This window comes from Rosa chinensis, chromosome 5 (genome assembly GCF_002994745.2).
Source record: "Rosa chinensis cultivar Old Blush chromosome 5, RchiOBHm-V2, whole genome shotgun sequence".
Taxonomy (NCBI): Eukaryota; Viridiplantae; Streptophyta; class Magnoliopsida; order Rosales; family Rosaceae; genus Rosa; species Rosa chinensis.
Window position 1 is genome coordinate 73,014,760 of NC_037092.1, and position 21,684 is coordinate 73,036,443.

At 38.5% G+C, this 21,684-nt stretch overlaps 2 protein-coding genes across 2 annotated transcripts; both read right to left on the bottom strand.

The window, feature by feature from the left end:
• Nucleotides 1-1,877: 1,877 nt before the first annotated feature.
• Nucleotides 1,878-3,357, bottom strand: LOC112164011 (pectin acetylesterase 10-like). Its single transcript, XM_024300256.2, has 3 exons — nt 3,049-3,357; nt 2,325-2,407; nt 1,878-2,126 (listed from the first exon to the last, which is right to left on the bottom strand). The coding sequence occupies exons 1-3, from the start codon at nt 3,233-3,235 to the stop codon at nt 1,878-1,880; spliced, it is 519 nt and encodes a 172-aa protein (XP_024156024.1). The 5' UTR covers nt 3,236-3,357.
• Nucleotides 3,358-18,495: 15,138 nt separating this feature from the next.
• LOC112165852 (copper transporter 1) lies at nt 18,496-19,293 on the bottom strand. Its single transcript, XM_024302550.2, has one exon. The coding sequence runs from the start codon at nt 19,119-19,121 to the stop codon at nt 18,651-18,653; it is 471 nt and encodes a 156-aa protein (XP_024158318.1). The 5' UTR covers nt 19,122-19,293; the 3' UTR covers nt 18,496-18,650.
• Nucleotides 19,294-21,684: the final 2,391 nt, after the last annotated feature.

The following is a 21,684-nucleotide window of genomic DNA, read 5'->3' on the forward strand; positions in this document are numbered from 1 at the left end:
GTCTGGTCTAGTCTTCAGTAGCGGCACAAGGAGTGATTTACTAGCGAGGAGCATGAAGATAGCTTCTCAGAGTGATGCAGGCAACACCCCAGTCAACATCAAGAGGCTTTTCATTTCATGGATGATTGGATCTCTCTTTATTGCTAGTTTCATTGGGTTGTTTTCGATTGGATATCCGTGGATAAAGATGATGATACTCAAGAAGAAGTTAACCTATCCGAGCAGAAGTGTGGAACAACAACTGCACACTTCATCAACAGCTTCCATACGCCAGAAGGAACCACGCTAGCGAAGGAACAAGTTGTTCTTCTCTTCAAAAGCTTAACGTCAGCTTTGCCTTGTCAGGGCTGTAATTTCACGGGGAATCATGTGGCCATTGATTGAGCTAAAGAAAGGTGACAGTTAAAGTGCTGACATTTCTGCAAGCAATCTTAAGAGTGTGTTTGGATGAGGGAAAAAATGATGGATTTTAATTACAAGTAAGGATTTTATAATTCCTAAAAGCTAATTTCCTCGTTTGTCATTTAATTTTTATTTTATTTTTTATTCTAGACGACAATGTAACTCCCCACCTCACCCTGATGTCAGTGAGATCTGGATCCATGACCTCCACGGTGTTAGTTAGGCTAGCTAACCAACAAGCCACGGCTCCCTGACATGCATTATCAGATTGGAATTTAACATTTTCTTTGTGGAAAAAAAAATGAAGGAATTTATTATTTAAATTTCACACTTCAATTTCCACCAAAATAGGTGTCATTTACAAATTCCTTTGCTGTATTCAATTTTTATTTCCAAAACAAGGCTTTTTTTATTTTATCTTTTTATTTGTTTTAAACTTTCTTAATTTATTACACATTTCAAATCCTAACACTAGGCCAAAAAAGCTAATAGACAACGGACCAAATTCGTTGTGTGATTTGGACGATCTCCGTTGTGTGATGAAAAATGGCACAACGGTGGAAACCCGTTGTGTGAATCACAAACAGTCAACACTTATTTGGTTAAAACTGTTGTGCCTTCTCTCGGCAGATGGCAGCCATAGTTGCCTCGCAGTCATGCTGCACATGTCATTGGCATCATTCACACAACGAAAGTTGTTTCCGAGCCGTTGTATAAAAGGCGAATCAGACAACAGCATTTTATTTTCTCTGTTGTATGAGTTATCCTCACACTTCACTTTTGAAAATTTTATTGTTGTGTGTTAATTTTGGATAACGTATTCTAGTTATTACAGTTGTGTGATTGTAAATCAGACAACGTATGTTTGTTAGAACCGTTGCATGTTATATAAGGATTCATTGTGTGAACATCCAAATTGTTACTTCAGACAACATTATTAACATTAAAAATTCTATTGTGTGATAATCGTCTTTTCTGGATTTTGTGCATTGATAATAATGCTCCATTTTACCTAATGAACAGTGACTAATTGTGTGAAGTTTACTATATTAGTGATTGAAATCATTATCCAATGAACAATGATTAATATTTACGCCAAAAGCAATGTGATACATCAATAAAATTCCAATATATCCACCAAATATTGAATCCAAGTAACATGTCATTGCTATAAAGTTTCCTAGCTAGCTGAATTTACATGATGAAAGAAAATATATTTTGCTTCATTGCTTGGTATTCTATGCTTGATCACTTAGTGACTCTTTAGGCAACATTTCACTAGATATTCCCAAACCTGCAAACAGAATAAGCAAAATTCAAGGTTATGAAGGAATGATTCAAACTAATTAAAGCTAAAATAGAAGAAAACATTGCAAGGTAACATTACCAAGCCTTGTACACTAAGAGAAGCAGAGCTATAATATATGTGTAAGCATAACAAACAAATAATACAATCTGATCAAACAAATGATTAATTAAAGCATCACCATATGATAAGATAACTGTAAGACAGCTAAATCCACAAATAGCCCAAGCACGCAGGATAAGAAGATTTCAGTGTGTGCCAATTTAAAATTTAGTTCGAGGAATGAACCTGGATTTTCTTCAGCTTTATTGCTTAGTATTCCGGTAAATAGCAACTGTTTTTCCATAAATTTTGATGATCCCCGCCTTGTTGTTTTGCGGTAAACACAATTTCTAATGGTGTTACACCATCCTCCCCCCTACACAAGATATTTATTCAAGTCAAGTTCTATAAAGTCAGAATTTTAAAATACCATCTTAAAGATATTTCTTATCACAAGTTCATTAAGCATAAATGTAAATGTTAAATGATATGATCAGGAATTGCTATGTAACAGTCAACAACTATACGTAAGTGCATAACTAAATGATGTCACTGTTTCAGATTTATCTCACACCTCCAATTGAATAAGCCAGCTATTTGCTCCTGACCCGTACCCACAATGCAAATGATACCCGGGTAAGGTTCCATCGAGGCAGACTGCAAGGGTCAAAAGCAAAGTAGGTAAATTAGGACAAAAAAAAAATGAAACAGATCTCAAAATACAAAAGCATCAAGCGTGTCAAGTCAATTCAATGATCAACTGAACAGTGATTAAGACAGGATTTACCAAATGAACTCAAAAACAATAGATTGACAATTACAATGAAAACAACATCACAAGATAGGTCAGGCCACACATAGATTAACACATCTAACAACAATTTATGAAAGCGTCTGAAAAGTAGTATGCTACCAATTCCAGCAGGCAGAAGAGAGAATCTTACTCACAGTCTCACACAGTGAACTACAAATTAAGGAAAACTTGAATTGGAAGGAGAAAAGCAAAGGAAACAGAATTTCAGGTAACAAGCAGGACTGCAATTAATGTTTTCAGGACAACTATTATCATGTAAATGCAATTTACAGTAAACAATAAATAGATGGAGGGACAAAGCAATCCAAATTTAGATTACCACAAACCACATGCAATCCTATTAACTCAAATAAACCCAGAAATGATACTAGACACAGAAAAGATACAATCTTTATCTACCAAGACCAAGCAAAAAGTCCAAAATTTGGATTAAAAAATAAAGAAAAACACAGTAATGGTTAGCTAATTATAGGAGTGAATGTACCTGCTCCTTTGGCACCAGCTCCTGGAATAAGGGTTAGTCCTACCATCACCCCAGTTACAGCAGCCTTGGATTCTCCATAGCCCTCCAACCAGGACAGCTCTGTTTCATTAAAACTATGCTCCTCAAACCCATTAGCCCATTTGGTGAAAACTAGCACTACAACAATGCCAACCCACAAAAACTTCATCTTGGGTCTGCTCTGTTTCAATCTCTCTACCACCTAAGAAATGGAAAAATTGAACTTCAGAACAGAAAGATGCAAACTTTGATATTGCATTCGTGTATTTGTGTTTCTGGCTGTAATATATATATATATATATATATATATATATATAGTGAGTGTTTTAGCTGGCTGCAATTAGTCACATTCAATAGCAAATCCAGCTAAAGATAGAAGGGTACATGGCCACAAATGAGTAATGTGGCAAGTATGGAAAGGCAATCAAATTCAAAATGTGTAGCCAAAAAATGGAAAAAGGCTCAAAATGAGAGAGAGAGAGAGAGAGAAGAGAGAGAGAGAGAGAGAGAGAGAGAGAATGGTGGAGAGATCTCGCAGAAAAGATAATGAAAACAACTAGAACAATATAAAAATTATCCTTCTACTTTTTATTTTCTGACATGTTCTACAATACAAGCTACTAACCGAGAGAGAGAGAAAGAGAGAAAGAGTGAAAGAGATTAAATACTCTCTCTGGGATTAAAGAAGAAAATACCTTCTTGCGCTTTCCAATAACCTTAAGCCCACTGCGATCCGAATTTCCAACATTGAAATCAATGGCTGTGATATCCCCTTCTTCCTTAAGAGCCACATGTGTTGCAGCCAAACCAATCACACACAATCTGATATATAAGGCAGTAATTCAAGAAAAATGATCTAACTTCTTCATTCACACATTAACAAACAAGCACAACAGAACAAAAGAACAAAAAAGTTTAAAAAAAGATGGGGCTGTTACCCATTGGGGTGGCGATAAACATATTGGTCATGTTCTGGTTTCATAAAATCTTGATATTGATCATACCTAGCATAGAGTGATCAACAATGGACAGTCTCATAGTGATAGATCACTCAAAAACATAATGACAGAGACTAAACAATAAGCAACTTGTCATGATATCAGCAGCTATTCTTTTGCAATTTATAGATCAACGCTTATATGTGCTACAACAACCAACTATACGACCAGCAAATTTTCTTATCAACATTGTTTGCAAAATACCTGTTATAAGAACACAATTGCACAAGTCGACAGTTTTGAGGACAGAGTATCCATTTGCCAAACTCATAACTCCAACATCACCTTGAAAATGTTCTTGTGATAGCTGAAAAAAAGTTGGAAAGAGCTGGTTACATAACTCCTACACTTACAATAGGAACCTGATGGAAATTACATGACTACCAAATCTCTCCATTACTGTTTCGTATAACACTTGGTCAAATTCCCTTTTCTAGATTGTATATGATAATGGCTGAATAGACCAATTAAATTAGTCTAAAAGTTATCAACCCAAAGTAGTTGACTAATTTCAGTTAAATAAAATTTCAATTTTGGAAATCAAATACCAAGCAGAAGAAGAAGAACAAGAACAGAATCCCAATATCAATTACAAGTGCCAAGTAAACGACCTTTTGCTGAATAGCTAATTAGTTAAAAGACACTGGTCTTGATAATTCCCAAAAGGAATTTGTATATATACTAAAATAAAGGTGAGTTCAAGAACATATAATAAAGCTCAAGGGATTTAAAAATCCCAAATACCTGTATACGAACCAAATCATTCAATAATACTATAAAAAGTTGAATTTATACCATATCATTAACACACACAAAGAAAAAGCATCAGATAATATTACCTGAATTGGATTGAAACTATGCCAAAGATATTGATGGAACTACTACACAACATCATTGGACCAACACACAGCATAGAAAACCCTCCAAAATATATAATCTGTGTGACCTGGGGAATAAGTGCCTTCATTTTCTTCTTTTTCAAATTGGTCGCAGAGGTCAGTGTAAGCAAGCTTCTTAAACCTATATTCTCCCACAACTCTGCATTGCTTGCTTTCACAAATAGAATTGCAGGGAGGACCTATAATACGTTTATATACAAAATGACCAAGAGAGTTCAGAACACACACAACCAAACCACTAGAAACTATAATGTCAATGCAAGACATGAAATTGAGTGGGGATTTAACACTTCCCTTACATCTGAATCTGGCTCACTGACCTTATTGTCCTTGTTCCTTTACTGCAATTTATGTGCTTGAAAAAGATAATTTCGTTGCTTTTGAAGCTTCCAGCCAAAATAATGAAGACAGTTCTAGGAGTAATGCTTGCCCTGCATAATATAAAAGGAAAGCATAGAATCACTCAACCATTCTGATTCCACACAAAATTGCAATGAAGAACATCATTTCTAATCACAAATGAAAAACCCAAAACTAAATTGAAAAACCCATTAAGATCCAGAAACGCACCAAATGATGACGAACAACTGCTGGAGCTGTTGAGCCTCAGCGACGAGCCGATCAAACTGGGCTTCGCTGCAGAAGGGCGCGAGCTCCACTGAAACCGGTGAATCATCGAGCTCTCGTAACGACCCTTCTGGGCTCAAAGCCCTGACTGCTGTAATCGGCCCCCAGCTCAAAGTCCTCATGCCACAGCTTGGAGATACTACTGTTCTTCAGGCCGACTCAGAATCGTTCCCCAACTCGAGGCTTCATAGCCCAAGAAGATGCTTCTCTTCACTGCTAGGAGAACGAGAATTGAAAACTGAGAAAACCATAAACGAAATCGAAGTCAATTAATTAGTGAATTTGCGGTAATACCTTCGGCTTCAGCGATAGAGATAGTGGAGAGTTTGAATCGATCTCTGAGAAGCTCACTCACTGAGTCGGAGCGAACAGAGGCGAAGACGAGGCCGGAGAGGTGGGCTGTCCCGATGCCAAGTCAGAGACGAGCTTCAGAGTATGGTGGAGTACGAGGGGGTCGTGAATGAGTTAGAGAGAGCGAGTTAGGGTTTTGATGATTGAAGAAATTGTAGGGGGCGGGAGTTGAGAGTTTGATGATTAGGGATGTGAGGGATGTAGGTTTCAGTGGAGAGAAGGTGAAATCCACTGGACGCTCAGGCTAGGAGCTGGGTGCTTCGGTTGGATGCTGAATTAGCTTTTGAGTCAGACGCGAAGATTGGCTGTGGACGAAGAGGTAATCAGTGACTTGTGTTTCGGGGAGAGAAGAAGACTGGGAGAGACATGGTCTTACAAAATGGCAAGGTGTATTGAGTTTGCCCTGATGCGAGATATGGTTTGTCTTCTATTTTTTATCATAAAATCAGACAACAAAAATGATGGTGTGTTGTGTGATTGTCTTCTCTTTAAACTTTCAGCTGAGGGACACAAAATGAAAACTCCCGCCTACTATGTGTAAGCACAAGCTCATTTTTGGCGCTCGGATGGCTTTCCCATTCACACAACAGAAAAAATGTCATTCCGTTGTAGGAGCTTGCAAATCATTTGCCAAAATTTGGTCATTTTGGGGGGAATGAAACTCATTTTGGGGCACATTAATCTTTTCAATGTTATCTCCCTCAATTGGACAACACAATGAATATACATGTTGTGTGACAATTTCCAAGTTTCGATCCTACAACACATATAATTATTCTGTTGTGCAAAGTAGTACTTTGGTAGTGCATTTGAGTCCGAAATTGGAGCCAAATATGAGTAAAGGTAGGGGGAAAATGTCCCGCTATTTTTTTTTCATTCAGACAATATAACATTCTTTATAACTGTTGTGCAATATTGCTCTATCTGAAAAATTTTGAACTGTAGCATCTTTGTACAACGAAAGTTTCTTAAATGTGTTGTAAGAAGCAATTTCCATCAACACACAACGGAAATTTTTTTTTCATTGTGTAAAAAGTGTTGTATATTGAGGTTATTGGCCTAGTGTAAATAGATACAACCAAACAACAAAAATTGCAATTAATAAAATTTTAGATTGATGGAGTTAAAGATTCCATCATTTATAAATTCATATGGATTTTATAATTTTCTCATCCAAACGCATCCTAATGGAATCCATTATTAACGGATTTTGATTTCTATAGTCGTAATGCTTGGTGATGGTATATTCCGAGTTTAGCACCATATATAATGCCCACATGAATTTGATCTTAAAGCTGCATTGACCTCCTCAGAGATGGAACTGAATCAAAACTACGAAGAGGTGAAATGGGAGTTGAGTACTTCGACCAGATTCCAGGCTGGGTTGCTTTGGCTGGTATTCTGTTCTTATAGCCATATCAATCACCATCCTACCATTCATCTTCCACCAATTAAAATGGTATAATGTTACGATGGTTTGCATGATTGCTCCGGTTGTGGCTTTTTGCAATGTCTATGGCTACGGTCTCACCGCCCTTGCTTCCAACAACGGCAAAGTGAAAATCATAATATTCTTTAGTTTTGGCGTTGACAAAGGTGGTGTTTTTGCTGGCCTCGCTTCTTTTAGTGTCATTTTGAGCATTCTCTCTACAAGCAGAACTTCAAGACGTATTGGATATATGTGTTGTAAAATAGTAGAATGGGTTTCTAAGGAAATAATGGGTAATCAAGAAATGAGTCGGAGGAGAAGCAGCTCGACCTATTCAAGGAATTCTCTACAGGACGAATCTAGTTGGAGTCCATCTGGGTAAGGAAGAATCGGTCAGCCCAACTAATTTGTATCAAATGGAAGAACATTCTCCACGTGACTTGCGGAAGTTGCACACCACTGCTCGTACTAACCAAGATATACGTTCAGGCTCACTTATAAATACTTGGTAGGTTGAACAATTAAGGTAAACAATCAATCCATACTCCACTTGTTATAATTTAAACACTCATTGACTTGGGCATTCACTAACCGCATAAGAGAGTTTTTTGCATGTACTCCCCTCTTCAAACTTGACTTGCCAACACCGATCGGAACTCTAAAGGCATAGGAACAACCTCTTGACTAAGAAGCCTCCACTCTTACTCCAATTAGCATAGTAGGTTAGAAAATTTTCTACCCATTTTTTCCGCACCAACAATACCTAGCCTCACTCTCTCGCCCTCGACTTGTCTTCTCAGCCAAGTTTTCGGGATAGCCATCAGTTGTGTTACATATGTCACCTCTGACAAGGCTAATCTCCTCCTTTTTTGTTTCTTCAGTCATCATTTTGCTCCAGCATTCGCTTATGGTCTTATCTGTGGCGAGTCTTCCACTCTTCAAGGGGTATTCCAGTTGTATCCTATCTCTCGCTAGTGTCAGAGCACCTATTTGCATGAAGTTTCTTTTTGCTTCTGCCACATCGATGAAGTTGATTCTTTTTCTATCGTCTTCCAGTTTTCGGTTTTGTTTTAATTTCATGTCATTGATGTTGTACCTAGCTATCATAGTTGAATTTCAGTATCAGTCTTATCTTGTCAAATACCATTTTCTAACTTCTCTTTTATTGATATTCAAACAATTCGTCACTTAGTTATGGGATTTTTTTAGTTAAAATTATAGTCAGAAATAGCAATTAGGACCCGATCATGTTATTTGATGCGGAAGAATGCCAAACAACAACACAAACAAACAAGGTGTATGTGATTTAGTGATTTATACTAAACGAGGTCAACGCTAATTAAAACCCATCACTCAAGGTAGTATTCAAGCAAACAAGATAGTACTCAAGCAAAAAAAAAAAAAACAGGGTGATTTTTCCTTAAACTAAAGAAACAACGATTATATGGAAGTTGTTAGAAATGTTGTATATAAGTGTGGCACAAAATAAAGCAAAAATTGGTATTACATTAGAAAATAATGTTCATTTGTTAAGGCCTAGCCACTTATTGTTTGTCTGATAGAAACCTTCGACAGATTCCTTTTGGCCTGGAAGGAAAAATGGAGTCTTAAGTGAATATTTGAATTTAGCCTTTTAGAAACTTCTGTCCTTGCAGGAAAAAAAAATGAGAGAGCTAGATTTTTTTGTGTGCAACGCCAATGCATTTTGACAGTGCTTGGGCAATTAGTTGGGTTGAGGAAAGTAAATTTGGTTTTGTTGGTCTATATGTGGGTTGCAATCTTATGCCCTAGGTGATGGAGGATTGAGTCAAGGGTTTTGAGTGTTTTTTTTATTTTTATTTTTTTGGGTTCTTGACTCAAAGCATCAAAATTAGTCAAAACTATCTCACTTATCCCACCAACAGATTTTTGTTCTCACTAACCCAATTTGAATTGAAATAACAATTTTACCCTTAATCTAATTAATGAATTACTACCTCTCTCTCTCTCACTCACACTCCAAGCCAGTGCACGGCCTTCAGCTCCGGTCCTTGGTCTAAATGGTCGGTGGCTAGACGAGGACGACAATGACATCGACAGAGGTGATATACTAGGTGAAGGCGCAGATCCAGCGCCATCGATCATTGCCAATATTGGTGGATCAGCGGTCATAATTCAGAGCGAGTTTCGTGATGGCGTCGAAGCGAAAGAAGAGAGAAAGGATGTTGACGTCTCTGTCCCTCGACCGTCAGCCAGAGCATCTTTTCCTGTCGCCGGAGCCAACTGGAAAATGCAAGCTAGGAGGTGGAATTGGTGTTCGGGTATGTAAATTGGTAGAGCACTAGAGCTGGCTAAGCTGTAGAAGGAAGAAGACGACCAAGAGCAGTTTTTAAGTTTATCAACTTATCCTTTATAACGACACCGTTCTGGCTTCTTCTTCATCTTTTTTTTAACCCCTTTTTTTTGATAAAATAGTGGTAGAAGGCCCAGAAAGAAAGGAAAAAAAAAAGGTTTTATTGCGGGCAATACGTCTATTGGGGGACAATAGATGTTTTGAATTAATGTAATTTCCTCCAATACGTCTATTGGGGGACAATAGATATTTTGAATTGATGTAATTTCCTCCTTTTTTTCCTTAACCAAAGTTTTATTTGTGTAAATATAGGGAGATTAGTTCCTATTCCGGAGACCGAAAGTTCTATTAGGGGGCAATAGATATTTTGAATTTATGTAATCTCCTCATTTTTTTTTCTTTAATTAAAGTTTTATTTGTCTAAATTTAGAGAGATTACTTTCTATTCCGGCGGCCGAAAGTTCTATTGGGGGGCAATAGAGGTTTAATGCCACTATTGGGGTAATAGAGGTTTATTGGGGGGCAATAGACCTTTCCGGCGACCTATTGTTGAGTTAGTCAAAGTCATTTATTTATGTTAGAGTTTGCTTTTATCTTTCTGTTAATAAACCCTATTTGTTAGGGTCATGCAAGCTATTTTGATTTAGTCTTCAACTAGTTTACCACTTTGTTAGGCATGTAAGATGTAGGTTGCAACTTTGTTATTCCCAATAACTTTGTAAGGCTATATTAGCTGAGATCATGCATTGAATTCAACAAGAGTTATTCACCATGCATTCAGAGTTTTTTGTCTTAGGGTTTAAGTCTTCAACATTCTAGTATCAGAGCTCCCTCACCTGGGCCTAATTGAAAGTTAAAGTAGAAAGACAGAAAGAGTGAGAGAAAACAGAAGAGGTTGAGTGAGATAGAAGTATGGCAGCAGAAGGCAATAGTAACTTCAAGCAGCCAGCAATCCCTAGATTTGATGGGTACTATGATCATTGGTCGATGTTGATGGAAAATTTCCTTCGATCGAAGGAGTATTGGGGCTTAATAGAGCATGGTTTAGGTTCAGCACCAAGCAGTTCAGAGGTGACCGAGGCACAACGCAAACAGTATGAGGATCAAAAGCTGAGGGACCTGAAGGTTAAAAATTGTTTATTCCAGGCCATCGCTCTTTCCATTATGGAGACGATCCTCGTCAAAGACACTGCAAAGCAAATATGGGATTTGCTTAGACAGAAGTATCAAGGGTCGACTAGGGTAAAGAGAGCTCAGTTATAAGCCCTAAAGAGAATTTGAGGTCCTACAGATGAAGGAAGGAGAAGGGGTTGATGAGTATTTTGCACGCACCCTCACCATCGCTAACAAGATGAAGATCCACGGTGAGACCATGACTCAAGTTTTCATCATCGAGAAGATTCTGAGGTCTATGACCCCCAGATTTGATAATGTTGTTTGTTCCGTGGAAGAGTCGAATGATGTGGACAAGCTCACAATTAACGAGTTGCAGAGTAGTAGGTTAGTGCATGAATAGAGGATGAAGGGGCATGGTGGTGAGGAACAGGCTCTGAAAGTTTCTTATGAGGACAGAGCTGCAGGCAGAGGAAGAGGACGTGGAACATTCAGAGGAAGGGGTCGAGGCAGAGGAAGACAACCCTTCAACAAGGCTATAGTGGAATGCTACCGGTGTCACAAACTATGGCACTTTCAGTATGAGTGCCCCAGCTGGAAAAGGAATGCAAATTACGCCGAGCTGGATGAAGAGAGTGAGATGCTACTTATGTCACATATGGAGCTTCATAACTCGAGGAGGGAAGATGTCTGGTTCCTCGACTCAGGTTGTAGTAATCATATGTGTGGGAACAAGAAATGGTTCACATACATTGATGAGAGCTTCAAGCAGACTGTAAAGCTCGGAAACAATATGAGAATGGCAGTCACTGGTAAAGGAAGCATAAGGTTAGAAGTGAGTGGAATCACATAAGTAGTCACTGAGATCTTCTACATACCGGAGCTGAAGAACAACCTACTTAGCATTGGACGGCTTCAAGAGAAAGGCCTTGCAGTCCTGATTTAGGGAGGAATGTGCAAGTTGTACCATCCAAGGAGAGGCTTCATTATGCAGACTAAAATGACTGCAAACCGGATATTTGTGCTATTAGCTATTGTGCTGCCTAAAGAGTCCAATGTGCTTCCCAAAGACTCTACTTGTTTCTAAACAGCTTCAGAAGATGTGACACACCTGTGGCATTACCGGTTTGGGCAGTTAAATTTTAAGAGTTTGAGAACACTTCAGTATAAGAAGTTGGTGAAGGGCTGCCTGTTCTCAAGACCTCAAGTAGAGTATGCACAGATTGCATAGTGGGGAAGCAACACTGAGAGTTTATACCAAAGAAGAGTGCATAGAGGGCTTCTGAAGGGTTGCAGCTAGTTCACTCTGACATTTGTGGGCCAATCACGCCAATTTCAAGTAGTAAAAAGAGGTACCTGATTAGTTTCATTGATGACATTAGCAAGAAAGTTTGGATTTACTTCTTATGTGAAGAATCAGAGGCATTGTGTTTAAGATTTTCAAGCATCTAGTTGAGAAGGAAACAAGAGATGTTATAAAATGCTTGCATACAGACAGGGGTGGTGAATTTACATCCTTTGAATTCAATTATTTCTGTAAAGTTAATGGCATTAGGATGCAGCTGACAGCAACTTATACCCCACAGCAAAACGGGGTCGCTGAATGGAAGAATCGAACCACAATGAATATGGTTCAAAGCATGCTGTCTAAAAAGAAGGTACCTAAATTGTTTTGGCCGGAAGCTATGAATTGGAGTGTTCATGTGCTGAATCGAAGTCCTACCTTGGCAATAAAAGATGCAACCCCAGAAGAAGCATGGAGCGGTGTTAAACCTGCAGTGCATTACTTTCATGTGTTTGGATGTGTGGCACATGTACACATTCTTGACAACAAAAGGGTAAAACTAGATGATAAGAGCTTTTGGTGTGTGTTATTGGGGATAAGCGAAGAGTCTAAGGCTTATAGGCTTTATGATCCTGTGTCTAAGCAAATTGTGGTGAGTAGGGACGTAATGTTTGAAGAAAGTGAGTGCCAGGATTGGGGAAGAAGTAAAATAGAGTGAAATTAGATGTGTTGGATTGGGGAGAAGATGATGAAGGTCATGATGATGAAGTAGAAGGTGACAGTGAGCAAGAAGAAGAAAATGGTGAAGTTGTTTTAGCTGGAGAAGTTCAAGAAGAGGGGACCGGTAATAATGAAGCTGTTGAAAGTGAACCTGTGGATCCAAACTTACCAAACTCGGAAGAAGGAAGGATAAGAAGACCTCATTGGATAAGAAGACCTCCTGTGTGGATGGATGACTATGTGAGTGGTGAAGGGTTATCAGAAGAGGAAGAAGATGTCAACAACTTAATCATATTTGCTACTATTGACACGGTTACATTCCAAGAAGCAATTAAAAGTACAAAGTGGATGGAAGCCATGGATTTGGAGATCAGTGCTATTGAAAGAAATGGAACTTGGGAGCTGACCAACTTGCCAGTAGGAGCTAAAAGGATTGGAGTTAAATGGGTGTTTAAAACTAAGTTGAATGATCATGGTGCAGTTGGTAAGTATAAAGCACGTCTCGTGGCTAAGGGGTATTCACAAGAACATGGAATCGACTACAATGAAGTATATGCTCCAGTTGCGAGTAGGACACCATCAGAATGGTGATTGCTTTGGCAGCACACAAAGGGTGGAATATCTTTCAACTAGATGTGAAGAGTGCCTTTCTTCACTATGAGCTAACAAAAAACGTGTTTGTGGACCAACCTCAGGGCTATGAAAGGAGGGGAGAAGAGCACAAAGTCTACAAATTAAAGAAGGCACTTTATGGCCTTAAATAGGCACCAAGGGCTTGGTATAGCCGGATCGAGTTCTACTTCATAAAGGAACGGTTTGAAAGATGCAGTTTTGAGCACACCTTATTTATCAAGTCCGGTGAAGGAGGTAAACTTCTTGTTGTTAGCTTATATGCTGATGATCTTCTTTTCACCCATAATGATATGGAGATGTTTGAGAAGTTTAAGCAATCTATGATGCATGAGTTTGAGATGACTAACGTAGGGAGGATGTGGTTTTTCCTTGGGGTTGAAGTTTTGCAGAATGAGGAGGGTATATATATATTAGCCAGAAAAAGTATGCTTGAGACATGTTAGAAAGGTTTGGAATGGCGAGTAGCAATCCTATTAAAAATCCCATTGTACCGGGGTTTAAATTGGTTAAAGATTAGAAGGGGACCAAGGTTGATGTCACTGCCTTCAAGCAGATAGTTGGGAGCCTAATGTATTTAACGGCAACTATGTTGGATTTGTTATATGTTGTTGGCCTAATCAGCAGATATATGGGAAATCCCACTATGATGCATCTTGCAGCTGCAAAAACAGTACTTCGATACATAAAAGGCACTGTGGATTTGGGAATTTTTTATTGGAAAGCTGGTGTTGGAAACTTGCTTGGTTACACTGATAGTGACTATGTAGGTGATTTAGATGATCAAAAAAGTACTTCTGGATATGTGTTCGTGTTTGGAAGTGGAGCAATGGCTTGGTCATCAAAGAAATAGCCTGTTGTAACCTTGTCTACTACTGAAGCAGAGTTTGTAGTTGCTACTTCGTGTGCCTGTCAGTGTATTTGGATGAGGAGGGTTTTAGAGAAACTCAATCAAGCTCAGAATGGAAGTACTAAAGTGTTTTGTGACAACAACTCCACCATCAAACCCTCAAAGTATCTGGTGCTACACAGAAGGAGCAAACACATTGATGTAAGATTTAATTTCCTTCATGATCTTACTAGAGATGGTATTATGGATCTTGTTCATTGCACTACAGAAAATCAGGTTCCCGATGTCATGACGAAGTCTTTAAAGCTCGATATGTTCTTGAAGCTCAGAAACCAGCTTGGTGTGTGTGAGGTACCTAAGTAAATTGTTTGCAGATTGCAGAACAGTTTAAGGGAGGAAATTGTTGAGTTAGTCAAAGTCATTTATTTCTATTAGAGTTTGCTTTTATCTTTCTGTTAATAAACCCTGTTTGTTAGGGTCATGCAAGCTGTTTTGATTTAGTCTTCAACTAGTTTACCACGTTGTTAGGCATGTAAGATGTGGGCTGCAACTTTGTTATTCCCAGTAACTTTGTAAGACTATATTAGCCGAGATCATTTATTGAATTCAATAAGAGTTATTCACCATGCATTCAGAGTTTTCTGTCTTAGGGTTTAAGTCTTCAACACCCAAGAGCGTAGCCAATATAGAGCGAGAAGGGTTAGATGACCCCTCTCAACTTTTGAAAATTGTTCATGATTATTGGCTTAAATTTAAGCATCTTTGATATAAAACTAAACCTGATTGGCTGAGATTTTGGATTTTAGTTGACCTTTTGTGAGAATATAGGGTCATTAGTCTAGTTGAACTTTGGGCCCACTTTCTTATGATCAACTTCACATATTTTAATACATTTATTCTCCAAACAAAGAAGATCAAGACTAACTTACCTTATTTGAAAAAGAAAAAACAAAAAAAAAAAACTTTCACAATAGACCGAGTACAATAACACATTAGACTATTCTTTTTCTTATATTTTTGCTAGGCATCTCAAAAAATTTTGGGATAAATCAATTCAATGTAATATATTCATCTTTTAAATTGAAGCTATTTTGGTGGACAATTGTAATTAAATGAAGTATTAATTATCCGATAATTCTTTAACATATAAGGTAATTTGGCTATTAAAATTTTGACCCTCCTCGATATAATTTCTAGCTACGCCACTGTCAACACCTATGAGATCTCCAATGACCTTTTTGGGACCTCCGGCGAGTTTTTTAGAGAAGATCCGAATCTGGCTGCCAATGACTGAATCTGGTGAGCATTGACCAAACTCTGGCGAAGTCTCCTATGGTCTCTCTCTCTCTCTCTCTCTCTATGTAACAAAGAGATGAGGGTAAAACAGTTTAAAAAAAAAAAATAATAATAATAATTGGGGATCGGAGAAGACTTTATTAGAGTTTTCATGGGTAAGGGGAAATTAAAAAAACTTAATGATATAAGTGGGAAAAAAAAACTCTAAAATTAGGATAAATAGACAAAAACATTTTTTTTGCACGAAAGAGTCTCGCATTTTTAGTTGCAGGGAATTGTTACATACTTCACTAAATTGCACAAATTAATGAATAAATTAGGGTCGAGCATCTTAAGTCCCACTTCTTGTGTTCACCTAGGGCTTGCAAAATCTTAAGACCGGCCCGCAGTTAACTACATGTCATAAATATAATGTTTCATTTCTTTTTGAATAAATTAAATTGATAATTTTCAAATTTTATTTTTTATTTTCTTATGAACAAACAAAAACAGAAGAAACACTATAAACAAAAGCCTCTAAATACTCCTTTGCCCAGCTAATTTAAATGGTCATTTGCCCAACTAATTTAAATGGAACGCCTGTGACACAGTAAGGGGAAGACAATTATGCCGAACAGCAATGAACCTATCTCACATATCAAACAAAGCCAATTTGTCACCTAAATTCATGCCTGAAACTGATTATTATTTCCAATTTCGATCTGGATGAACTTCATTGAAGCATAATACATCAATAGATAGGCCTAGTGTTGAGTACTAGTGGCCATAGGAGGGTCTGAAGGGTCCCGGCGCCGCCCCCCACCCCAAACACCAAAAAATTCCAACACATACCCATATTAATTAGATAGCTAACTAGTATGACCCATATTAATTAGATAGCTAACTAGTATGACATAAACAAAGAAACTGGTAATGAATGCCCTTAAACATTTATGAGCTCACTTACTGGTTACTATGATGGAAACCTACAATTAACCACATAAGTAGACTTAATAAATAGGGGAGTGCTAGGCTCACACTCAGGTGAGTGTGTGTGAGCCACACTCGGACAAATGGCGAGTTCTCACAATTTTTTAATATTAAATTACACAATAATTAAGAAAGATACTTTTAATTTATATTGTTCCATTTCTACCCTTAGTCAATTTCTACAACATCATGAACTACTCTCATAACCTCTTCGGCGCTCAGTCCCAGCACCATCTCGGCGAATAGCTCCGATCGATCCAACAAGTCCTCGGAGAAGCTCACCCACGTGGCCATGCCTACTCAAATAGCTTGTTCTCTGATCGAGTCCACCCAGTCGACGACTGAGTCCAAACAGTTGAATCCAATCAATGGCTGCACCCTCCGATTCCGGATCGCCGTCACCTCTGCCGAGGCCAATGGGCTCGGGCAACTAGACTGAAACCCAAAGCAAAGCTATGATCTTTGATCTTCATAAGTGGGTATGTTTGAAATTTGATAACATGGGTTTTGTGGGAAAAGAGAGGAGGATCTATATGGTTTGATTCAGAGAGAAATGGGTGCTCAGAATTGGTGAGATTTTAATTTTTTTTTTTTATTATGAAAAACAAATTATAACTTTGTGGTTAGATGTTAGTGTTGGTGAGCAGAATATGGTGGATTTGGTTTATGAAATGGTGGAGGAGGTGAGTCTCAGGTGAAAACATAATTAAGGGATTGCTTTTGTTTCGAGGGATTTTACTGTTTTTAGGTATCTGATTGAGACCTAGACCCACAATTCCCACTCATCAAAGCTCGGACCTTTCACCTCAATTCAGTTTAAAATTTCCACAATTTTACATGATCTGTGTGGAGTTTGAACAGTATAAGAGAAACCCGTTTCAGGTTTTGCATCCTTTCTTAGAAATTCCCAGTCTTTGTTATCGTAAATGTGGTAAAATCGAAGAAAGTTTGAATCTTTAAGCCGTTTCCTGCTAGATTATGGGTTTAATTTGGTAGGATATGCTTGAATTCAGAACATTACTGTTGTTGGTTTTTGTTTGGGTGTAGAAGATCATAAGGAGCGAATCTTGGTGGTTTCTAATGACAATGCCATCGGAAATGTGGTTTTAATTGCACAAAACCGGCGAGATCCACCAGCAGTCCCGGCAATGGTTCCAGGATGAACGTGATGGGTTCATTTCGTAGCTGCGGGATGAGAAAGACATGGGTTTGGGAAGAAACAGATATGAGGAGGGAAGAGAATGTGAAAGAAAATTGAGGGCAAAAAGGGAATAATCTATATAAAAATGTCAGTTTCTTTGTTTTGCTTTCCCTATTCTATTTTGATATCAGGAAACTATTAGAGTTCGCCACTTGTCTGAATGTGGCTCACACACACTCAGCTGAATGTGATCCTAGCACCTCCCTAATAAATAACAATAACATTTCGCCACTGCTAATGGCTTCATTTAAAGTTTTAAAGGGTGAAATAAGGTGGAATTAAACCCGAAACGAAGAAAGGTGACTATTTCCTCGATCAGAAACAAAATGGATGGCCTTTAATTGGTTTATAAAATGGGTATGATGAATTAAATGACAATTTGTATTTTACAACTTATTCCAAATGGTCGGTCAATAAATGAAATTAATGAATGTATTCTGGATGACTCGTAACAGTGTTTATGCCCAGCCCACCCATTCACTGCCACACATAATAACAAAGATTATCCTTATCCAAAAAAAAAAAAAAGATTATCCTCTCCCTTTTTTTCTGAAATTTGGACCAAAAAAAAAGAGAAAATCGGGATACATCATTTTTCCATTTAATCCAGAATTTCTGAGTCCAATTCTGCAGAATTAAATGGGTACTGGTTTCATTTGGGCACCTACAGTACTAATTCACAGCTTCCAATTTATCATCTTGATACATATGAATTTCTCATTCACAAAATACCATCTGAAGCTGAGTTGGGATTTTTATTAGAATAAGAAAAAAAAAACTGAATAATTGATATCATATGATTCTTAATTTCTACAAACAACTCTTATATCGAAAATCAAATCAAAAACCAAAATTTCCCAATAAACATTAATCAATCATCATATTCAACAACTCATTGGAGGAAGATCAGAGCCCTTTTCATCCTCCACAGGTTTCCTGAAAACCCTACTCCCAAAGAGCAAGAACCCCAGAGTATGCCCAGCCACAGCGACCAAAAACACACCAGCATTAAAGGACATGACAGCCAACATTACCATATAAGCCAACCCGACCCTCAGACAATGCAAGAGGGTCTGGATCAGTCCGGCCGCCACGTGTCCCGACCCGACCTTGATGATTCGACAGTGGGAGAGCCACTCGACAAGAACAGCGAGGGCGAAGACGAAGAGCAGGGCCACGTAATACATGCCAGTTTTGGTGCCTGGCCATCTGGAGAAGAGGACCTCGGCGGTTGTGCCCCAGAAGAAGGTCATGTGCATCATCATTTTCTGGTGAGGCATCGTCGTTGTGCCGTTCATGGATGGCGGTGGTGCCATGGAACCCATGTCATGATGACTATGATCCATCCCTTCCATTTCTCGCACAGCTCTCTGAAAATTGGAATTTGTGTTTGGGGTTGAGAACTTGAGATATGATCAATGAAGCGGTTTATGGATATACTTGTGTGTATTTATAAGGGTGTTGGGGTGTTTTAATGACGACTCTGCTCGTACATTGGGGCTCGTAATGTGTAGTACAGTTCCAGAGAATACAGAATTGGGAATTGCAAAGTTGAGCTTTGTCCTCTTTTAACAATATACTTTTTTCTTTCCGGATAATAATTACGTAAAATTAAATCAATACTTTTATTATTATTATTTTTTTAGAAGAAATTAAACCTATTCGCGTAAATTAATTTTGTTAAAAGTTACTTGATCAACCACCATCTTTTGAAAGAAAAAATAATAATTGTGATTGGCATGTAACAGATGGTGTGTAAACAAATACATATATCCAGAGGACTAATTCTTTTGTAGATCATGAAGAACGAGAGAAAATTCTCTAGAAATCCTAGCGTCGCCGCCTTCAATGTGCAGCTACCATGGAGGCTCTCGGCACCTCCGCTCTTTCGTTTGCCTCGGTGTATGTGTCTCACGATTGATCGATTTCCTTCTCGACGTGAGGGATGGCGTGGCTTGTGGTGGTTGACAGGGTTCTTTGGACCATGACCTCGCCGTGGATGGCTCTGTGATCACTCTTTGCAATCGAGGGAGGAGATATGCACTGTGGATAGGGTGGCATTATTGGTTGTTGATGGCGGAACTGGGCCATTGATTCTCTGGTGGATTGTCGTGTTACAGTCAATGCTGACATCGCTGGAGTGGACAGAGATGGTGGCGGCAGGGGCGGATCTATGTGGTGGGCTATATGGGCTCAAACCTAGACAGCTTTTGGGGCAAAAAAAGACCAAGTGTGTATATATATATGGGAAAATCGTCCGTACAGTACCTGACCTTTGCCCCATTCTAAACTTCAGTACCTCACGTTCAGAAAATATCAGAACGGTACCTGAGGTTCTGACCCAGACCGAAGAATGGTACCTGGAGCCATTAGCTCCGTTACAGAAGCTGATAATTGAAGGATATTTTCGTCTTTTCATGTCTTAATCCAATTTTTTTTTTATCTAATTCATCTTTTTCTATTTCTTTTTCTTTCTCCTTAATGTTCCTCTCTCTCTGTCTCTCTCTCTCTCTCATTCAACTCTCCTCCTCTCTCTTATTCAACTCTCCTCGGTCTCAACGGAGCCACAGGCTTCGCCACCGTCTCTCAGATTGGACTCTCAGATCGGACTCAGCCTTCACCAACCTAAACTCCGACATCAACTTTGATCTCTTTCTCGAATCCAAATCTCAATTCGGTCTTAATGGAGCCACCAATATCACTGCAGTCTCTCAGATCGAACCCAGCCTTCACTGACCCGAAGAAGGAATTGATAGGATCGAGGACTCCAAGGACTTGCAACAACAGAGCAAAGCCTTCGATAAGCTCACTGACTGCGTCGAAGATCGCCAGCTCGATTCGACACGATTCCAGAAGGCCATGGCTTCCATTGTTGCCACCTTAGAAGCCGATTTGGAAGCTATGAGAAAGAGGGAGAAATAATTGGGTACTGTGAAGATCAATCCACCCGATGTTGAGATAATTGCCATCAATATGTTGCTGGGTTTGAATTGGAACAATGAGGCAGGAAGTGAGTTTTTAAGGAAATTGTGAGAAAGTTTGAGGGTTCTCTGTTTCATCTTCCATGAGCAATTTTGTTTCCCTAATTTTCCTTTCCAATTTATGCATTGCAGCTTCCACATGTCGTGTAATTATGTTGGTGCAAATTGGATTGCAGTTTCCTTAATTGTGAGAAAGAGTTGAACCCTCAATCAAATTGCAGGTCAAGTTCAGAGAGCTTAAAACTTGAGCTTGGAATCAAAACCCAACAACAAAGATGACCACCCAGAAATATTTAACACACATATTTGCACAAACAAACCCAAAAGTTTCATTCTGTACATGCCAGATCATGAATTAGTAACTGCATCCAATCTCCAAAAAATCCCAATTGTTTCGAACTTTCTCTTTTTGGAATGGAATTTTTACGGAATCCCCATGAATAGGATCAAACCCTATTCCATGGTATTTACATGAGATTCCTCTTTCTTATTCTTAAACAAGTCCCTGAGAGGGCTTAGTTGATCCACGATTTACGTTTCGTCTTTCGTTTCCTTTTTGTTTGTTTTGAGAAATATATCGATCAATTCCGATTCTTTCTTTTCTATTGATTCTTTTCCGATCGAGATGTATCAACTTTGAACAGAAATCAAGAATGTACAATCAAGTAGCTGTACTAGTTTCCTTGCCAAGAACTGTGATTTCTGATCTCTGAGAAATGGAAAAGATGATTTAAATGAAGAAGAAGTAAGAAAGAAAGAATGAGAACGAAGTAGGAGGTGATGGTCAAAATTCTTCTTTTGCATTCCCGAGCTTCTTGGAGTAAAGGAAGAAGAGGAAGTAGTCTATGAAGGTACGACACCGACTGGGGGCGCCGGAGGCAGAGCAAGTCTGGCATTCCCTAAAAAAAAAAAATCTTTTGCTTTTTTATTTTTATTT

What these genes read in the sequence shown, in the direction of transcription:
- LOC112164011 (XM_024300256.2), bottom strand. Translation starts at nt 3,235, where the DNA reads ATGAAGTTTTTGTGGGTTGGCATTGTTGTAGTGCTAGTTTTCACCAAA. An exon ending in AGCTGGTGCCAAAGGAGCAG is followed by an intron (nt 2,408 to 3,048) that starts GTACATTCACTC and finishes TGACCCTTGCAG; the next exon opens with TCTGCCTCGATGGAACCTTA. An exon ending in GCTGGCTTATTCAATTGGAG is followed by an intron (nt 2,127 to 2,324) that starts GTGTGAGATAAA and finishes TATCTTGTGTAG; the next exon opens with GGGGGAGGATGGTGTAACAC.
- LOC112165852 (XM_024302550.2), bottom strand. Translation starts at nt 19,121, where the DNA reads ATGGAAGGGATGGATCATAGTCATCATGACATGGGTTCCATGGCACCA.